Source organism: Hippoglossus hippoglossus, chromosome 3, assembly GCF_009819705.1.
Source record: "Hippoglossus hippoglossus isolate fHipHip1 chromosome 3, fHipHip1.pri, whole genome shotgun sequence".
Lineage (NCBI taxonomy): Eukaryota > Metazoa > Chordata > Actinopteri > Pleuronectiformes > Pleuronectidae > Hippoglossus > Hippoglossus hippoglossus.
This window is the reverse complement of record NC_047153.1, coordinates 21,968,033-21,987,122: the sequence shown is the minus strand read 5'-3', so window position 1 is coordinate 21,987,122 and position 19,090 is coordinate 21,968,033. Positions and strand designations below refer to the sequence as shown.

The 19,090-nt window shown below is 42.2% G+C and overlaps 1 protein-coding gene and 2 long non-coding RNA genes across 13 annotated transcripts in view; 2 read left to right on the top strand and 1 right to left on the bottom strand.

Annotated features, from left to right (window-relative positions):
* Positions 1-7,193, top strand: part of LOC117759590 — a 79,377-nt gene extending 72,184 nt beyond the window's left edge. Inside the window, exon 4 of the long non-coding RNA XR_004613517.1 lies at positions 7,143-7,193. This is a non-coding gene — a long non-coding RNA (uncharacterized LOC117759590). The remainder of the gene's footprint in view (positions 1-7,142) is intronic.
* si:dkey-205h23.2 (CUGBP Elav-like family member 4) overlaps positions 1-19,090 on the bottom strand; it is a 135,438-nt gene that overhangs the window by 13,898 nt on the left and 102,450 nt on the right. For 7 of the 11 annotated variants that reach the window (XR_004613515.1, XR_004613514.1, XM_034581786.1 and 4 more), the window contains 6 exons: positions 15,705-15,784; positions 7,148-7,321; positions 6,112-6,259; positions 4,778-4,927; positions 3,908-3,970; positions 3,252-3,332 (listed from right to left, as the gene is read on the bottom strand). Coding sequence is in view for 9 of the 11 variants with exons in the window: in XM_034581786.1 (XP_034437677.1) it covers positions 3,252-3,332; positions 3,908-3,970; positions 4,778-4,927; positions 6,112-6,259; positions 7,148-7,321; positions 15,705-15,784 (696 nt within the window). In the remaining 2 variants the exon portion in view is untranslated. The remainder of the gene's footprint in view (positions 1-3,251; positions 3,333-3,907; positions 3,971-4,777; positions 4,928-6,111; positions 6,260-7,147; positions 7,322-15,704; positions 15,785-19,090) is intronic. The other 4 variants (XM_034581789.1, XM_034581791.1, XM_034581788.1 and 1 more) reach the window with 3 other exon arrangements.
* The window catches only part of LOC117759591, a 53,636-nt gene continuing 43,969 nt past the window's right edge, over positions 9,424-19,090 (top strand). The window contains exon 1 of the long non-coding RNA XR_004613519.1: positions 9,424-9,781. This is a non-coding gene — a long non-coding RNA (uncharacterized LOC117759591). The remainder of the gene's footprint in view (positions 9,782-19,090) is intronic.

Genomic DNA, 19,090 nt, shown 5'->3' with positions numbered 1-19,090 from the left:
GTTATACTGAGAAAGAGAAAAACATACAGAGAAAGACAGAGACGAGGAGGAAGAGGCAGAGCACGCATTAAGACATAAGCCAAGTGTTTGCCCCAATTACTGTGTGACAGTAGGACTGTCTTCCAATCTCTCTCCATCCCTCCACACTCATCCACCCAGCTGCCACATATTGTACAGGCCAATCTGGAGAAAGGCAGGAATGAACTGGAGGGAGACGGAGACAGAAATGGAACTATGGACAGACAGAGAGAAAAAGAGAGGGAGAGAGATGTGATGGACTCGCGGACAGTGCGTGCAGCTGGCAGCCCGGCTAGCGTTCTCTCCTGTCTCATTGCTCGGGGTGATCGCGTGACGAGATGAGACCGGGGCTGGTGAGAAGGCTGATAAGATGGCTGCAGTGGTGGCTGGCTGTAGTGCTGCTGAGCCTCAGAGAGATAGAGGATGCACATGCACACACAGGTTGACACAGTGATGATATATATATATTTATTCTATTTATTTAAGGATGAATCTCAGCTCTGTCCTAAAATCCTTTTACAGAGAGATGCATCTGTTAAATTCCATTAAGATATCTGCATATTTCGATTGTGTTGACATTATGTATCTAAAGCTCCATCCATTGTAGAAAAGTGTGAAGATTCAAAGTGCAGAATGTACATGTTGACAATTTGATCTGGCTGCATTCATTATACAGACATACTGGTTGTATGGCTTGTTCACACAGCCTAGGGTGAGAATTAATTATGTTATGATTCGCGTACGCAATATGTATACATGTTTCTATTTTAAAGCAGAGGCAATATTACGAATAAATGTCTGTTTACAGGTCACAGGCAGTGCTACTTATACTCAGCCTTGTAGGGCTCCAGAGGGAGCTGTGCAAAGTCTGATAAATTACCTCAAATGATGTAACATGAGGTAACATCAGCAGAGGCTGTGATGACTATTACTGCTAAAAATCCGTAGCCATGCAGTTAGAAACAAGTGAGCTTACCCGACGTCTGTACAACTACCATAACTCACCTGAATTAGGTTAGGGTTGCATTTGGGTAAAGTAGTTACCAGATTTTGACAAAGAAGTTTATACGATATACTATCCACTGTGAATCTGAGTGCAACGCTAACTTGCTATTTTTCCCATACATCGATAATGTCATATAACATATTGTTGTGACAGTTTCACTCAACACTGAGACAAAATTAAGAATGACATCAATAAAGCTTAAAACTACAGTTTAATGTTATTTTTTTTCAACTTTTGCCCATCCTTCAAGCAACCACTGACATTTAATGATGGTCGATGATCGAGATTTGTTGCCATGTCTTTTCACAGAGTATCATCTGGAAATTATTTGGTGGTGATGTATCTGACCCAGTGCTCTTGAAATGGGTCTTAGATTGGGTCCAATATCACTACTTCATTCACTCTTTTGCTTCTGCCTCTAATAGACTACAGATAGACAATAACAGTCGTGTACTGATAATTGTCATTTTGAGTAATCGCTGTCAGCTTTGGAGCCATTTTCACTTCTATAAAATGCGCAGCAACACATTGTCTGTAGCATATACTAATATACTTTTTTTTCTTTCTGTTGTGAAATATTTAAAGGCCTAATATAGTGGATGCATATTATAGTAAAGTCTATGGTAATGCATTGCACCCACCTTTACACTCTCCATGCATAAACCCTTTTTAACAGGTAAATCATTTACTGTATTGATTAAAAGTTAAGGCATATGCAGTTTATCCACAAGCACTTGACAGTACTGCATTACTTTGGCCATAATGTACACGGTATTGATATTTATCGCTGTATCACACTGAAATGCTACTGTGCTGCCTCCGATGCTCAGTTGAAATGAAAAGGACACATATTGTCAAATGGTACAGTAAAGATTTGTCTGGTTAAAATTATTCTTTAGGATTTGGGAGGATCTTCTTTGTTGATGAACACACAGACACAGGCTGATAGAATACATTGTTGAAATTGTCAGCTTTCAGAGGGAGGCTGAAGCTGAGGCTTGACTGTGCCTGTGTATTCAGGTGTAGGTGTCTCTTGTTAAATGGCAGAGCTGCACAGTGTGGCAGTGGACTGAGACAGACTGGGAGAGCTGCCAAAACTCAGAGGAGGCCAGAACTCAGACAGGCCACAGGCTCAACCAAGAATAGCTGTGTGTGTGTAAAAGAGAGAGAGGGAGAATCTTTGACTTTGTGTGTGTTTGCATGACCACGACTTCTATCATTTAACAGTGAACAATTAAAATGTTCCAAGTGAGCAGTGAGAGATGGGTTGCCGACATTTTAGGATAAGTTAAGCGGTTTTCAGACATGAACTCTGGAGAATGTCAACTCTCAATTGGGTCTAGACTTTTACACATGAACAATGCAGAGACACATCTCACTGTCTTTCTAGGTTGATAACACAGTCGGCGCCTGTATGTGTAAGCCACCTCTTTTTCATCCTAAAATATTGGTATTCTTTTAGTTTTTTCAGTTTTGAGTCTTGTGCCCACTCACTCGTGGTGAATCCTCCGGAGGATCTCCTGCTGTATTCTTGCATGGGCTTATTCGGACATTCAGTTTTTACTGGGGGGCTGGCAAGAAAACTCCAGAGAAAGTCTGGAACCGCTCACTCTGCCATTTGTGTTCTCACATACAACCCCTCTGGATAATGTAAGGAGATTATCTGGATTTGAATGCATGTCTGAAGGCAGCTTTAATGTAGCTAGACTATACTCACAACTTTTTCTCCAGGCCCGGCTGGAAACACTGAACTTCAGCGCTCCTATATCGAATATTCATGCACTCTAAGCTGTCTGGTACAATCATATAGATGAATAATTGAGACCGACAAATGGCGTCAAAAAGAGTGATTTACCATCACAGTATATCCTATGCTTTATTACATCTGATGCTGTGGCATAAGAAGGAACACTAGACCAGGAATGGTAATAAATGATTATGCATGCAGCTAATTAATCTGATGAATATTTATAACCACTTAAACACATTGTAATGGACTGATTAAGCAGTCCAACGTTGCGAGTTAGAATTAGTGCAGTTTTTGAATAATGACAGAGTAACTTTCCATCTCACTGCTAATGTTCTTCTCTTTAAATGGGAAACCTTTTTCTCACATTTTCCCAAGCCAGCTTTTCCCCTCCCTCGCTAATTCAAAGCAGCGCAGCTACATTAGAATGGAACATGGCAATTATCACCTTTTATCTTGGGTGGGCGCGCTCGCTCTTACCTTCCCTCTGTTGCTGGGGAATGATGGTTGGTTGCTGAGGGAACGCTTGGCTGATTGGCGCATAGGCGGCAGGGTAGGCTGCTGTTACAAAGGGAGAACCAGAGTAGAATTTTTCATATCGCCATTTTCATATTTAACACAACAAAACTTCAAATCATTATTCCATAGTGTCCATTGGCGTCCTCTAGACACTGTATACATAAATTGCATTATGACTTAGAGCCCGGACTCATTTGGCTGGTGGATCACTACACAAAGAGTACGGGGAAATGGGATGGGAGTGCAGTTCAACTGAGCAGACATACAAAGAAAGACAGGGAGACTTAACACCATGTTAATATCAGCAGATATCAGGCACTATGCAGTGGTGTGAGAGGTGTATGTCATCTCTCATGTAGGAGGCTATGGCAGGTTCATACCCTTGTGATGTACTTTTGGAATTAAGACTTTTTGTGTGGGTGTATAATCAAGTCAACTGAAAATCCTTTTAAAATTCTAATGTAAAGTAGCCTAATCCGGGAGGAAATTGGCTAGTCGTCTGGCTATCTCTACCTGTCATAGTGTCTACTGATGTGACAAACAGAGAGGGAGAGGGTAGAGGGGAAGAGACAGATGGAGGGAGGGAGAAAGTAGAGGAGGTAGGAGAGACAGATCACCTGCGTAGTGCTGGACACCGGCATAAGCCTGTTGGAGAGGGTCGGTCACAGTTGGACTCTGTGCTGCAGAGACGGGAAGAGAGACAGAGAGAAGGGGGGTGACAAAGAGGAAAATGAAAGCACAAAAAGACAAAGACAGGACAAAATGGTCAAGACAGATACAGAGGTAAAGAAAGATATCGAGAGAAAGTTAAAAAGCGAGTCAGAAATTGGCTTATCTGCAGAGAATCATTAGGGCGTGAGATCACACAGAGAGCAGGAGAAACATGGCTCGTCATATCTCTCAGTTCTTCAAAATGCTTGTTTGCCCCAGATGTTTGCATCAAATATTAACAACATGCCAAACAAACCACTTTGTAGTTCATTACAATTGCAGCTGCCTGTGCATAATGCAGAATGAGGAATGCACGTCTGTCATTTCTTCAGGAATCAGTCCCAGACAGCATTAAGAAGCCGAGGACGGGCTGAGACACATCAAATTAGCCGTAATGGACTGATGGATGAACTGATGGATTTATCATGATACTGGGGCTGGCTGCTCAGAAATCTGCCAAAGACGCCGCTGATTGACCCTCAAGCCTTAAAGACTTCAGTTCAAATCAGAAAAAGATATTGTGCGAGTGCAAAGTAAAAAGGTCTCTGATATGATTTAGTTTGTCATGACTTACAAGTTGAACTTGCATTGTTGCAATTAGGTACGTTCCTTTTCAGATCAGGTGCAATACTCGAATCATCAAACATTCATAGATCACCATTGGTACAAGCAGCTAAGCGTACGATGGAGTGTCGGGGTTAGAGCAACTGTCTCATGACAGTGGATGGTACAAATACATCTCATGTTCCTTTTATGTAAAACCTTGATTTGCTCACCTGGGTAAGGATGAATACCATTGGTGTAGATGGTCTCAGAGGTGGGCTGCCCGTTGCTCTGAGGCGGGAGGGCACTGAATCCGTTGACCCCGATCGGGGTGGCTATGCTGGACACGGCTGTGGCAGAGATGCCTGGGGGTGTGCTGGTGCCTGCAAATAGTGACAGAGTCATTATGGAAACTGCAGGGTGCACGGTACAAGAGAGGTATATTTTTAATACAGAACATTTCCTCACAAATGTAGTACTGTACAACAGGCACGTAATGGGTCCTTATGAGCACCAATGCGTATCTTTTGACCCACCATAAATGTTCTGTGTTGTTTGGTACCAATTCAACTGGAACTAAAAGTACAGTTGCTTAAATCAGTCAAGGTAGCAAACCAATGTAGGTGTGGATGAAGGGTGGAACTGGGTAAAAAGGTTGCACTCAGACTTTCTGGATATATTCTCATTATTATACGCCTGTTTAAGCTATATTTTTGGCTCTCGGGGTTCATAACTGCACTTTTGAAGATACAAAGGTGTATATTAAATTCAGAAGCCTGAGCCTCTTCTTCTAACCACCGTTCCACCTTGTGTAGATATTCCAAGTCCGTCACCTTGTCATTGCCCCTTTGTGCTGATGGATTTTTATTATTTTTCTAATCCAGGTGAAGGGCATTTAGGTCTTGTAGGATTATGTTTGATGGGCATTACCTAGTGTATGTAGGCCTTGTGGATTACAAATGCCAGGTACAGCATCAAGCCTCTTTTATTTAATACATTTGCAATGACCCTGCCTCCAGGCAGCCTGGCTACTTAGTGTCGAGCCTTCAAAGCTCCTCATGACAAGGACCAAAAAGATAGTTCAGACTGGGGTCCAGGATTATCTCACACAAATCTTTGCTCTTATATTGTATAAGCCAAGGACTCTGCATCCAAAGTCATCGGATTGGCTGCGTTCCCAGAAAACACACACTGTCACAGAGACACAGGGATAGAGAGCGACGGACAGAGAGGGAGAGAGAGCGGGGGAGATAATGGGAGACAGGAAAAGAGGGAAAGACTATAATGTGGCTGCCAATGAGGAATGCTGTACATCTTCTCCCATCATGCTTCACTCAATACATGGCTACACTTCCTTTAATTCAACACTGGCAATGTCTGCTTCAGTGCAGACTAGCGAGCCTACATCTTAAAAAATATAACAAGGGCAATGAGTAGAAAGGCCTTGAATGAATACATTTGTACTGCTTCTATAATTCTTGCTAATGATGAAAATGTCTCCAGGTAGCGGTGAGAAATGGAGAGAGGAGTCCTGCATGCCAGTTAGTGTATGTATGTACGCCTGTACCTGAGGACGGTGTCATGGGAGTAGCCACCAGGCCGTTGACATTGAAAGCTGCCATTTGCTGCATTTGCGCAGCAGCAATGGCTGCCATGGGGTTCAGGTAGGACCCTTGTGTAGCTGCCATCAGGGCTGCTTGCTGTTGCATCATCTGCTGTAGGATTAAAGAGCAGTGGGGAGGAGAGGCGAGTGAAGGGATGGAGGGAAGGACAGAAAAGGAAAGGAGGGTGAAATAGCCGCAGGACCAGAACATGTTTACTCTCACATCTCTGTTTGCTTGGCCCATGCCTTGTACTTGAACAGAGTGGTCTGTGTTGCCCTGCAGCGCTGCTTCCCAGCAACACTAACACCGCTTTGGTCGTGTGCTCATTATACTGACACACTATAAAAGCTGGGATAACTTTAGCGAGCTGGAACTGTATTTCTATATGCAATGTATATATGAGTGTGTAAGAGAAAAGGGGGGCCGCGGTGGCAAAGTCAGTGGAGAGATTTTGCGTGAGCGGGCGATTCTCACCTGTCAGGGTGAGCTGTTAGCTACTGTATGAGTGCAAAATCTCACAGACTCTCATGTGTGAATATGAGGAGGGGGTGGTAGAGACAAGGGGTGTGGGTTCCTGGTAATGACACGCACCTCTGTTTGAGTGTAAAAGAACACGTGTAAGTAATGTAAGCAATGAAATGTTAAAGAGGCAAGTTCGGGTTGGCAGTTTAAATTCAAAGACCACGTCAGGAAATGTGAGAAAGGAAAATGAGTGTGAAGTGGATGCTTACAACTGTGTGAAAGTAAAACAGTGTAGTGCTGAGCATACATGATAAGCAGCTTCCCTGGACAAATGAAGGGATAAAAGAAAAGACACGATACAAAAAGAAGTGCAGCATTTTCTGTTAAAGCCTGTGTAAATCTGGGCTGTAACAGCCATTTAATGGTGTGAATCACTTAAAGCGTTGTTCTCTGGGAGTGTCACATGCCTGGTGGGAGAGATTGTGAGTTCAAACCGCAAATCACAACAGTTTGTGTTATTCTTTTTTAAAAGCTCACCGTCTCCTCCCCCGCCGGGCTGAGACTTACAGCATGAGAGTAGGCGCCATAGGCCCCAAACTGGATGGTCATGGGACTGAAGATGCCGAGCTGGCCCGCCATCTGGTGCATCCTACGCAGGGTCCTTTCCTTATCGGTGTCTGCAAACTTGACCACCAGACTGGACGAGGCACCCTGGTGGGACACGTATTTTTACAAGGTTAGTAAAATTGTTTTAATACCGGGTGTGGATTTGTAGGTTCAGTTTTTTACTTAATACAATCTTCAAAAACTCTTTAAGGAACCTAAACATAAACAAACCTATTGCATATGAGCGAACAACTAAATGATGGCTACGTAGTAGAAAATATGTGGAACATCAAAAGCATTACTGTGGATTCTTTGCATGATTGCAAGGGAGAAACAGCCACAAGGATTGATTTCTATAGCTATAATTTCTATAACTATATAACTGATTTCCAGTGTACATAACACTTCAGCCTTCATCGCCTAGTCCTGTATTTCTAAACTATGTAAGCCACTGGAACTGAATATGCACATTACTGCAGTCACTTATCTGTCAGTGTTAAATGGAAGAGAATTGTGAGTGATATTTGCTTTTGTGAACTTTCCAACTCTAGTGTATACACTGGGAGTGAACTGTGATCCTAACCAGATCCCACAGGAGTCCCAGTCCCCCACTGGTGAAGCTCCACTGAATACAATCCTGGGTAATTAGCTCTGACAAAAGCCTTCGGCATGTGGAGGGCGAAGTATTGACTAATGGCTCTGCCTTATGGCAGATATAGTTCCATATTGATGTCTGTGCTCCTGAGTTTGCATCCAATTAAATCATTTGAGAGACAGAGACCAGAGTCACTTCCTCATGTGACATCCAGGCAAGGAAAGAGGGAGGGAGAGTGTCTGAGTGTGAGTGAGAGACAGAGAGAGAGATATGGAGGATGACAAGGCTGCCAGGCAGAGAAAGCAGCTACAGACACTGTCAAGAGGACCAGGCTCCTATTTAATTACAAACAGTGCATGCTGGGAAAGAGCATGGAGCACCACCAGGACAGAAGGACACAGGCAGCCAGGGGGCAGTCAGGATATGATTAGTAAGATCATAAAAGCAAAGACACGAGGAGAGAAAGACTCCATAATCACAACATGGATCCATCTCTCAAAAATCTCTCATCCTGACAGGGTCAGTACAACTTCAGGCTTTGATTGATATTTCCATATCCAGAAAAAGGAAACACTAGTGAACTGTAGGGCACGTAGTGACAGGGAAACTGACCAGTGTGATTGATGCTGCAAACGGCTGTTTCTATGTGTACACCTGCTTCCTGTCTATTTTCCTTCGGGGTACAAGAAATTGAAATCAGCAAAGCTACACCGAATGCCTCCACAGGTCCAAGTAAAATGCTGCCCACAGACGGCACATTACTTAAGCAGAGCTATGCAAACAGAAAATCATAGAAACAAACAAACTTGTGCCCTGTGAAGTTGAATAATGCAGAACAAACACACAGCCTCTGTCTGTAGTTCAGTCTTACTTCATTTTAATTCATGCAAAAAAGTGTGTCCTTTTTTTGTAAAGCCTTCATGAAATTTTAAACAGGAAAAGTAGAGCGATAGTGCCATTGAGAGGGCAGTTTTCCAGGGTGGTCTCGTGCTTTGGGCGTTGGTACGTCATGGATGCTGCAGCAATCCTTACAGAAAACATAGTTTGTTTAGTCTTATATTTATCCCGCCTGTACCTTTAGACATTTATTGTTCTTTTCTTTTACACTTGTGTAAAATCACTCATCTAAAGCCTTATTTATATATTATTTATATTTTTGAATCATTTTTATGTACGGAAAACTAATATGCATGTACTGAATGTAAAAAATACATAGGTTCTTGGCCAGAGTTGGGTTTCTTTTGCAAGCTATTTGATTAACCCATGTGAAAATGTGCTTGGAAATATTTTATTAACACAACCAGGAGAATGTGTTTGCTGCAGATAACTGTGCGAGAGAGGCTTGGGAATGAAGGAAGGCATCAGCATGCACCCCAGGGACAGTGCGTCTCAGATGGGATCCTATCAGAGCCAGCCAGCACCCCACCTCAGGCCAGAGGAGACCCATCTGGTGTTTCTCCCTTGGAGCCATTTCAATTAGTTAAATCAATACACTAGCGTGGTGGCGTTAGCGGCACAGTTTCCCTCCCTTTTTCATTCCATCCCACCTCCTGACCTTTTTCACTTCTTTTTTTCAACGTCGTGGGCCAGTTGACGGGACGGGGCTGCTGGATTTAATGAGGCTGGCACTGAGCAAACATCCTCCTCCAGCGTTGTTGCTCAAGCCTGCACACAGCACGGGGGCCTGGCATTTAGATCACATTCATTTTCTGCTTTGTGTATCTGTGTATTCTTATATTCATTTAATGCCTCATGAAGAATGCATTGTGAGCATCAGGACTGTGAAAGCCCGCGGCTGCCTGTACTCACTGCACCGTGACTCGAGCCAGACGAGGCCAGACTGTGAGGCGAGTCTGGACTGGATCCTCCCAGCAGAGTGCTCTGCTGCCGACGACAGCACGGGAGCAGAGTCTGCTGTGTCTACACTGAGAAGTCTTGGCAGCAGCACTGAAGCAGTACACTGAAGCTCGGTAGGTGTTGTCAACACTGCCACTCATGTCAGAGTTGAGCATTTCTGACTTTCATAATATTAAAGCCAAATATCCCCCCAAAAAATACTATCCTCACTCCTGAATAGGAGACTTTCATATCCCTACATCTGAAGCAGATGTATCCCGACTTGATACAAGCCAGAATCAGAAAAAGCAGATTTCGGAGTGCGACCCTCTCATGGATCAAGAGTTTCTATCCACACAAAGAAAGAGTAATATGTGGCCAGGTAACGAAGGAACAGGTGGCAGCAGGCAACAGGCACTGGATGCAAAACAGCCACTCTTCACCCATAGCAGAAAATCACAAGCTGACAAACAAACAGAATAATAACCTCCACCGGCATGACTCCTATACCTGGAGAGAAAATGAATTTGCTGAATTTGATAAGGGCCAACAGGGAGCCTTCACTTTTGACAGTTACAACTAAGGAATTTGTCATGGGTTCAAAAAGTAATCAAATTTCTTCAACAACACACTTGACTTGTGAAAATCTCTCATATTGGATTTTGTATAGGCCACAGAATGTGTAGATAGAAAAATACACAATGGTAATTGAGGGATTAGAAGTAAACTACACCAGTAAACCAGCATTATTCTTTTATCTCTGCACTACTGTGATACAAAGGCTGGTGTTAAGTGTCTACTAACAGGTAAACAGACACTCATCTTTCATTCTTTATAGAGGCTTAGAGAAAAATACAATATCACAACACACTCACTGAAGGGAAACTAATTTTGTAAAGCATATTAAAGATCAGCCAATAATGTGGTAAGCACTGTCGTTTCTCCTCATTCAGCCAACATATAACAGCTACTTTTAAAAGAAACCTGCAGCTTTCTACACACTCAAACACTAAAAGTGCTAATCGAGAGTCTGTTTGAATTTAATGGAGACACCATGACAAGTTTGTTTGGTAATTGGTTGAACTTCCTTCTGGCCTGATATTGAACTCTGTGAACCTTGCTACATCTTTGCTAGCCTCATGTGAGGACTGTCTGTCATTTGCAGTGGCTGATGCTGTATCAGTCTGGCCTTGCCGTCCATTTACAGCTGCATCACACTAATGCCCTGTCCTAATTCACCTCTTAGCCCTACCACTTGGCCCTACCCCTTCTCTTTGTGCGTGGCCATGAAGGGTGGTGTCGTCCCATTTCTCTATGTGATTTAGGGGTAGTGGCCATCTAGCCCTTTAAACACCCCTTCAAACACAGTGTATTCACGACCCCCCTACAAACGAAGGGGTAGACGGAAATTCCCAATTTTTTACGAATGGAGGGAGCAAATCAACAAGGTGACCGCTTCGGGTAAATTGCTCATGAATGAAATCTTGCAAAATACTTATGAAAATGTTTAAATCCAGTGGAATGTCTTATTTTAATCCAGTAGCAAATGAAAACGTTATTGAATCACTGTGACAAGCGTTTAAGGAAAATCACTATTAACGCTGCCAAAACAAGTATGTAAACACTCTTGAGTGCTCATGTTTTCATTGTGGAGCAGACGTTTCTATGGACAGGATTCATGTTACAATGAAATACGAGATATAAACACCCTGACTGACTGTGTATTGCTCAGTAGGTCTGTCCTGCAGTTGTCAGATGTGGCACTATTATAATGTTAGTTGAATACGGGTGTTGATATAGTAACATTAGTTGATAATGTTTGTCACTGTAATAACGTTGTTTGGCTGCTGATGATGTAGCGATTGGTGTCCTAATTCGTAGGGGAAGATTTTCTAGCCCTCTCCCTTGTGGCTCCATTTGGAGGGAGACACTCCTCTAGGGTTAATGCCAAGGGAGAGGAATTGTGACAGGGCATAAGAGACAGAGGAGCAATCCCTGATATTCATAAAGGTATTTTGACTCTGCTACTGCTACATTTTGTCCATAAATACCAGTTGTTACTATCGTATGTGAGGAGCGCCAACAAATAAAACTCCATGTAGCATGTCAGCTACAGGCCTGCCGAGGTTCAACAAAAGTTTCATGTGGCTTTGATGACTTGTGTATTACAAAGACAACGGACTCTGGCTTGGGTCTTATCTCTCATTAATCCAGAACCATCATATCACACACATGCATGCTCTTGTTGCTGCCAACACCGGCAAGCTCCACAGGCCCTGTCAGCCACGCTGTGACACCAAACATGACAATGTCTGCAATTTGCTGGGTGCTGTCTTGCCTGCCCTCAGCTTTGCCATTCCAAGCTTTGCCTAAGGTGTCTTTGCAGCCTTATACTGTAATGCAGCAGCTAAACATTGCAAGAGTAAAGCACCTGCAGTTTGCAATACACATCAATTAAGGCTATGACCCAATCTATCAGCGCATGCCCTTTGGTGGCATCCCATGTCCTTAAGCTTTGTTAAAGCCTTTCAATTTGGGCCAGTGTATTTTGGTGGAGGTGTTATTTATGGCACGCCGTGTGTGTGCCAGGTAACACAGATGCTGTAGAGAGAACATTAAGAGGGAGAGAGAGACAGAGAGGGAGTGAGAGACAACTCTTTGTTCAAGGTTCATCCAGACCTCACAGCTGGCAGCAGGCAGTGAGCGAGGCAGCCCACTCTCTGAATCCTGCCTCCTGTTAGTCTGTTGTTGACGACATGTGGCAGTGATATTATCCAAATTAACTGCATCCCCCATCGGTACCAAAGCTTTAGTTGGATACTAATGGCCACCTTGCCTATTAATCTGAGGGGAAGTTGGATATGGGCAGAGGAGGACAACAGGTGCAGGGATAGAGGGAGAGCGATATGGATAATATAGATTATTAATGAACTTTTGGATGGCTAGTGATCCGCCCCAGGTCTGTTTGGGGCTCCATATGTTGCTTGGACAGTTCATCTGCAGCAGACCTCAGGTGGCTTAGTGATCCAACCAAAAACAATTGTGCCTGGGTTATAGCAAAACGAACACACACGCACACACGCACACACACAAAAGTGTGCAAGATTTGTCCTCAAGTGCCAGATTTTGGTCAGTACAAGTAACAACCTCACAGGAGTTCAATATGTTAATCTTCTGGATGCAAACAAGCATTGATTGAGTCAACAGATATTTTAAGTAGAAAGTACATGTCTTGATTATAATCATTTTCAGTAATTGTGCATGATCAGTGTGCAACATGATTATTGTTTGGCTCGTGGCCCACTTTGTATTAGATTTTGACCATTGTGGTTTACATCCAAAAAAGTTTGGACTGTACTGAGCACATCTACCACACACACACACACACACACACACACACACACACACACACACACACACACACACTGTTAAACCGACTCCAGCACTTATTTCCCTTCCTCACTACTTCAGTGTAATGCAAAATGAGGCGGCATCAAAAAGATGTGTAAATTACATCTGGCTTCCAGGGCACTATCTGGCTGCCAGGAAGCATCCGTAAATATTTATTGCGGAACATCAGTGAAGTGTGTGAAGGTGCGGATGTCTGCCAGAAAGAGTGTGCGCTCATGTGCATGTCCAGCTGTGCAGTGCTCAACACACATCCAGCACTGGCAGTGAGTTGCTTTGTAATTTCTCATTTCTCTTACTTTTCTGTTGTCCTTGTTCAAGCCTTACAGAAGTATGTCCAATTTCGTAATTAACTGCAGTTTGATCAGACCTATGGGTTTGGTGGCCTCATTCTTCAACTAAACAAACCAACACAAACTAATGCTACTTAATGCATCTCACAACTACTGTATATCAAGCTGGAACAATGCATCATTACCTACTTTCTACAATTCCTCAAAAGCACTTGTAATGGAGGATTCTTTTATCATTCTCTTATATTACATGTATTATGTGTCTATACCACCCGTATTCACAATGATTAATATGCAATCTTGTTTACAACATTATTGAGTAACAACATCACAATTACTTACAGCATAAAATGATCGCACGCATATAAAGATAAATACCCCGGTGAATGATGCTCAGGCTGAATTATAAATGTAGAAAAGTCAAAAGTTAATGGAAAGCTGATGAACTGCCAGTGTCCCACAACATAATGAAAGACTTAATGTTGAAATATCAGGAAGCGGTTAAGAAAATAAAGGTGGCTAATAATCTGACCTTACATCCGAACTCCTGGTTGCTTTTCAATATTATTGACTTCCTTGTCAACCTCCCTTCCAATCACTGTAATTAAGCATCCCTTGATCAATGTTTGACCTGTTTTAAATATTTAATATTCTTTAAGAATAAATTGGCCCTTGACAGAGGCCAAACTGTCACTGTTTTGGCAGCAATGAGCAGTTTTTTAGTCATTCTTCACTTGTTGCTACAAGAGGTTATGTCACCACCATATCACAAAAATATTCAGTGGTCAGTGCTTGTTCTGTATTTATTATCTATTCCACTCCTGCCAGTGGTTTAACTTTCAGACAAGCAGTCACTTTTTGAGATAAAGCTTTTTATTCCATCCCAAAAACAATCGTCAAGCAAATTATTTATTTTAATCATTACATTTTTTTTATAAATAGCAAATAGTAAAATGTCCAATTTCAATAACAATATTTTTGTCTCCAAATATAAAGTCACTAATTATACTTTTGTTTCAATTTTTGGGAATTTCTCAAACTATTACCTAACTATTACCTTTTGACAGAGCAGTATTTCATCATTTAGGGAGAAACATTTTAATTCACAAGTAGAAAATGGTCATCCAAGGTTTAATTTGTTCTTGTTTAGAACCTAGTTGAATAATCTGTCTTGCGTTTGTCTCCCCCTTACAGTAACGTTTCCAAAGATAATTTACTTCAACTTTGCCGACAGTTGTACTTTTCATCACAAAGATGCCTGTGAATGTTGTACTTTGCAGTTCATAGGTGTCTGAAATGTCACCTGCAGTTTGGTGCTGTTTCTTCTATACATGTAAGTAGGGTCACTCTTAGCTAATACTTTATGGTAAGATCCAGATGACTTGGCAATTGAATAAATGAGCTATTATTCACTATATGTTCAACGTAAGACTTATCTACTTCTCATTACAAGCGGAAATGTGTGCAAATTTGAGTTGAATTGTGTGCTGTTTAATCATTATACAGCAAGTAGATAAACAATGGGAATCAACCAGAACAATCTCATACATACAGTTTCATTTTATACAATGCTATAGTTCCTCATTTTTTTATTCCCATCATTACACCCATGTCTCTACTTCAGTTTCATATGCACTATATTTATGTAAATAACATACTGACACACGCAGTACAATGTCCTCCGAGGAGACATTCAAGGATTTTTGTGCAGTGCACAGTAATCATATCTTATAATACGGTGAATGTAAATACTCTATCAGTCTGCTGGAAATGTAGTTTGAATTGCATGAGAAAGAAATGGATACTGAGTGAAAAGACAGATACAGAATATGCAGCTGTGTGCTGTAAGGTGGCGGATGCTGACTGTGGGAATCTTTTGTGTGTGATAACACGAGAACGTATGTGAGACTGGCTGTTGACGTGCTTCGAAAAGAGTCAATGTGGTGACTCTATACATGTACAGTATATACTGTACGTGGTATGTGCTCAGCTGTACTAAGTGGATATGAAAAAATAAATACATAGGTAGATAATAGATGTCTGGTATCTTCTATGTATGATTTGGTCTTAAATATTTTTGCAGTATCTGCCAACACTTTACAGAACATCTTTCTCTTGGCAGGGCAGAAAAAATTTATACAAAATTTCACCTATCTTTGTTGTAAACTTTATTTCGGTCTACCTCAAACATCTTTTGCAACACAAGCAAAACAGCTGGCACATACAAATAACCTCACCTCACTTGCAAAACGTTCTCTAACACTGTCCACATTAGGTGTAAAAACAATTGAGCTGAGTTTATACTCTAGTTAATTCTGTTATTTGGACTGAGTGTGTTTCATAGTGCGTTACTTACAGGCATAGTCTGTCCACCATGCAAGCTGTTGATGGCGGCCTGCGCTTCTGCGTGGCTTGAGAACTTGACAAAGGCACAGCCTGTATACAAAGAAAAAGGGAGAAATAGAAGGGAGGGGGCACAGCATTAGGGAGGTGGTCTTGAAAATGGCCAGGAAACACCATTCATTACCATTGTTTTCATGTTATCTGGTTTGTAAATATATCCTGCCATTGGTGTGTTCGGCGCATAACTCTGAATAAATCAGTCTAATTGTGGCTAAGGCATTAGCGGCGTGGAGCTTTCTTTCCCTCGCCCATTTCTAATTCCAGCCCCTCCACTTCGGAGCATGCAGCCAAGGCATTTGCTATCCTGACTTGTTTGTGATTATTAATCTGTTTAATATTTACACATTGTGATTTGTGTGCAGTCACTCATAAAAGAGATTATGATGACAAAGGAATAGTATTATAATCTGCCTATCTAACCGAATCTTTGCGCACATAATTTCAGATAGAGGGGTGGGGGCTTTGCTCAAGGGGCATTCAAATGATCTTAAATCTGTTGTGTAGTTAATGCACAAAAGGAAAAGTCAACATCAAAAGTTGGCCGGAAGAAAAGGGAAGGGGCGTCGGCAGCGGCGCACTGGAGCCTCACTGCATTAACATTTCAAATGATATTAAAAATGATTCAAGTAGATAATATTAATGCACAATATGTGCTTTTGAAGCTTACACATCCTTACCACATGATTAAACAGTGTAGCAGTGTGTAGGTTAGGAAAGGCACTAAACTACTACATGAACAGAAAGCTAGTGAACTGAATTACAGTGGCACTGAAATGTGGTAATTTTCCAAAAGCCATTAAATTAAACAGGAGCTATTTCTCTAAGCTTTATGGTCGTCATAGAGTGCAAGAGTTATTTTGTAATGTCCTATTCTTATCCTTGCCTTCAGGTATCTCATGTGTTAAGTCAAGAGATACCTAATTAACAAACTCGTGGATTAATTCTGCCCCCTTTTCATTAATCGAGTAGCCCCAATGTCCCATAATCAGACAGGCTTCACCCGAGTTCAATGTGTGGTTTCGTGAGAACTGCAGATGCATGCATTCATATACATTTATTCTCTCTGCGTTCCCAAAGGTGTCGTGATGATTCATTTAAATTACAAACACTGATAGGTAGGCTCAGGAGATGTTTTTGGCAGCAATCCATTCCCTCCTGCATCTCAGGTGTCAGCTTTCCTTCCCTGACATACAAGTGTCCATGAGTTATTTCCTCGCAAAAATTTCAAATTGAACTCAAGGACATATGGTATGTGCACATCAGTGGAGGACAGATTCTACCTTTACCCGAGGCTTTCCATGCACTATGCTGCTGCACAGTACATGGTAAGTATTTTAAACTGCCGTGTTTAGAAATATGGTGAGTCGTAAATGCCATGTGTTTTCTGTACTGTCATATGTCCTCAAGGCAGTGTAAATGTACAGAGGCAAGCAGAAAATCAAAGAAACCTTGGGTACTTTTTGACAGCACCCTAGCACCCTTTCACTTTACTTGAACGTCCCTCCTGAAAGAGTTTTGAAAAGGTCTTAATTTGTTTATCAGCCCACTGTGTGCATTTTACTGTAACCCTGTCTTTGAGGGAACAAATGCATTTAACCTTTCTAGTTGAAATTATAAGGAGCAGTTTGTCCTCACAAAAAGCCTTTTGGGTTTTGTGAGGCATGATAACTTGCTGATAGTCCACTAACAAGGCCATCTGCTAGGGTCCCAGTGACCCCAGCAGCTCACACCAACCAGAAAGACATTCAAAACCGCAGTTCACACCATCAATGACCACGTCATGTCAAACATACAATGTCCTCAAAGAAACAGTGCCCTAGCCTTGATTCTTCTGACCTAAAAAAAAGTTAAGGGACACGGAGCACAACATCTCAAAAGAATTTGAAGTGCTACAGCCTCATAAATTATAGTGCACATTTGAGTTTTTGAATTTGATGGCTCAGAATGAGTTTGGGGGGGAAGAAGGAAAAAGAAAGATTGTATTGCTTTCAAGCGAGAGGATCTGCGCTGCCTTTTGAATTCCCGGGGTAATAATATGTATGCATGAATTCCATCCCACTGGATGGGTGACATTTATAACACAACTTAATTATAGACCTAAAAGCCATCTCTCTATTATTCCTGACAACTCGGGGCTCTATTCAACTCTGGCAGCAAGTGTTGCACTTTGAAAGTACTTTGAGGAGCGGCGCCAAAGAGAGATGGATGTTAAACTTCTCGGCCTTTTTTATTGGGTGAAGAGGGGTGCTGAAAAGCCTCTGAGTAGCATAAATTTACATCAACAGGGGACAAAGCCTCCATCATGGAACAGATAGCACTGTCAATTTCAAGGTCTGTCTCATTCAAATTACAGAGACCTCATCCCAAGCGAGGCAGCTGGCAAAATAATTTACCGTAAAATCTCGACTTGATTGCATAGGACTGTTGCACAGTGAGTGATAGGACCAAATACCTGTATACTATATGACACCTTTGCCTCATGGAAGCATTCATAGTTAACATAACTTCACAGTTTTCCATTTTGTAGCGGTGCAACTTGAAGAAAAGGGGATGATTGAGCCAGTGATAATAGAGACAAATACCAACACAGGAAACATATGGCATGTGAAGAGAGGAGAAACAGAAAGGAGTTGAAGAGTCTGGTGCAGGAGGGTGAAAAGGAGTGGAAGTACGAATGAGAGAGAAAGCTCGCTCCTCTCTGTAACAGCAGCACCGGCCTTATTTCATTTTATGTGCTGTCAGTCAGCTTGAGGCGTCTGAGTCGACAGGAAGAGAGGGAGCTGGAGAGGCAGGGAGTCGCAGTGAAAGAGGAAACGAGCCGGGGTAGAAAGGTAGGTGGGCTGGTGAGGTGACACAGAGCAATGCATCCAAGATCAAGAGCGAGGGGAACGGATGCAGACACAGATAGGTGTGCGGTTCAGTAAAACCAGTCTTTCTCTTTGATCTACTCAGCGGGATCACACATTACCAACCTCTCTCCCTTGCCCTCTCACAAATTCTCCTCAGCCATTCATATGCTTCCTATAGGAGAATGATTCACAGTCAACACGAGAGAAAGAATGATGGAGGTTTCCGAGCAATATCATTGGTGTTCTTCCTCCAAATATATCTGCGAAACAGGGACCCATCAGAGGATGATTTTGGAGTCGCACTCTCAGAACAATCCCACCTACAGCGCACTTTTCCCAACCACCTTTCCTCTAAACATGCTCTACTTACTAAATAGCACATGAGCCGTATGCATAAGGAAATGCCTGAATTCATGCAAATCTGCCTCACAGTGAGTGACAGCAGCAAAACCCAGAACCTGGCTGCTTTATTTACAGTAAGGACGTTATC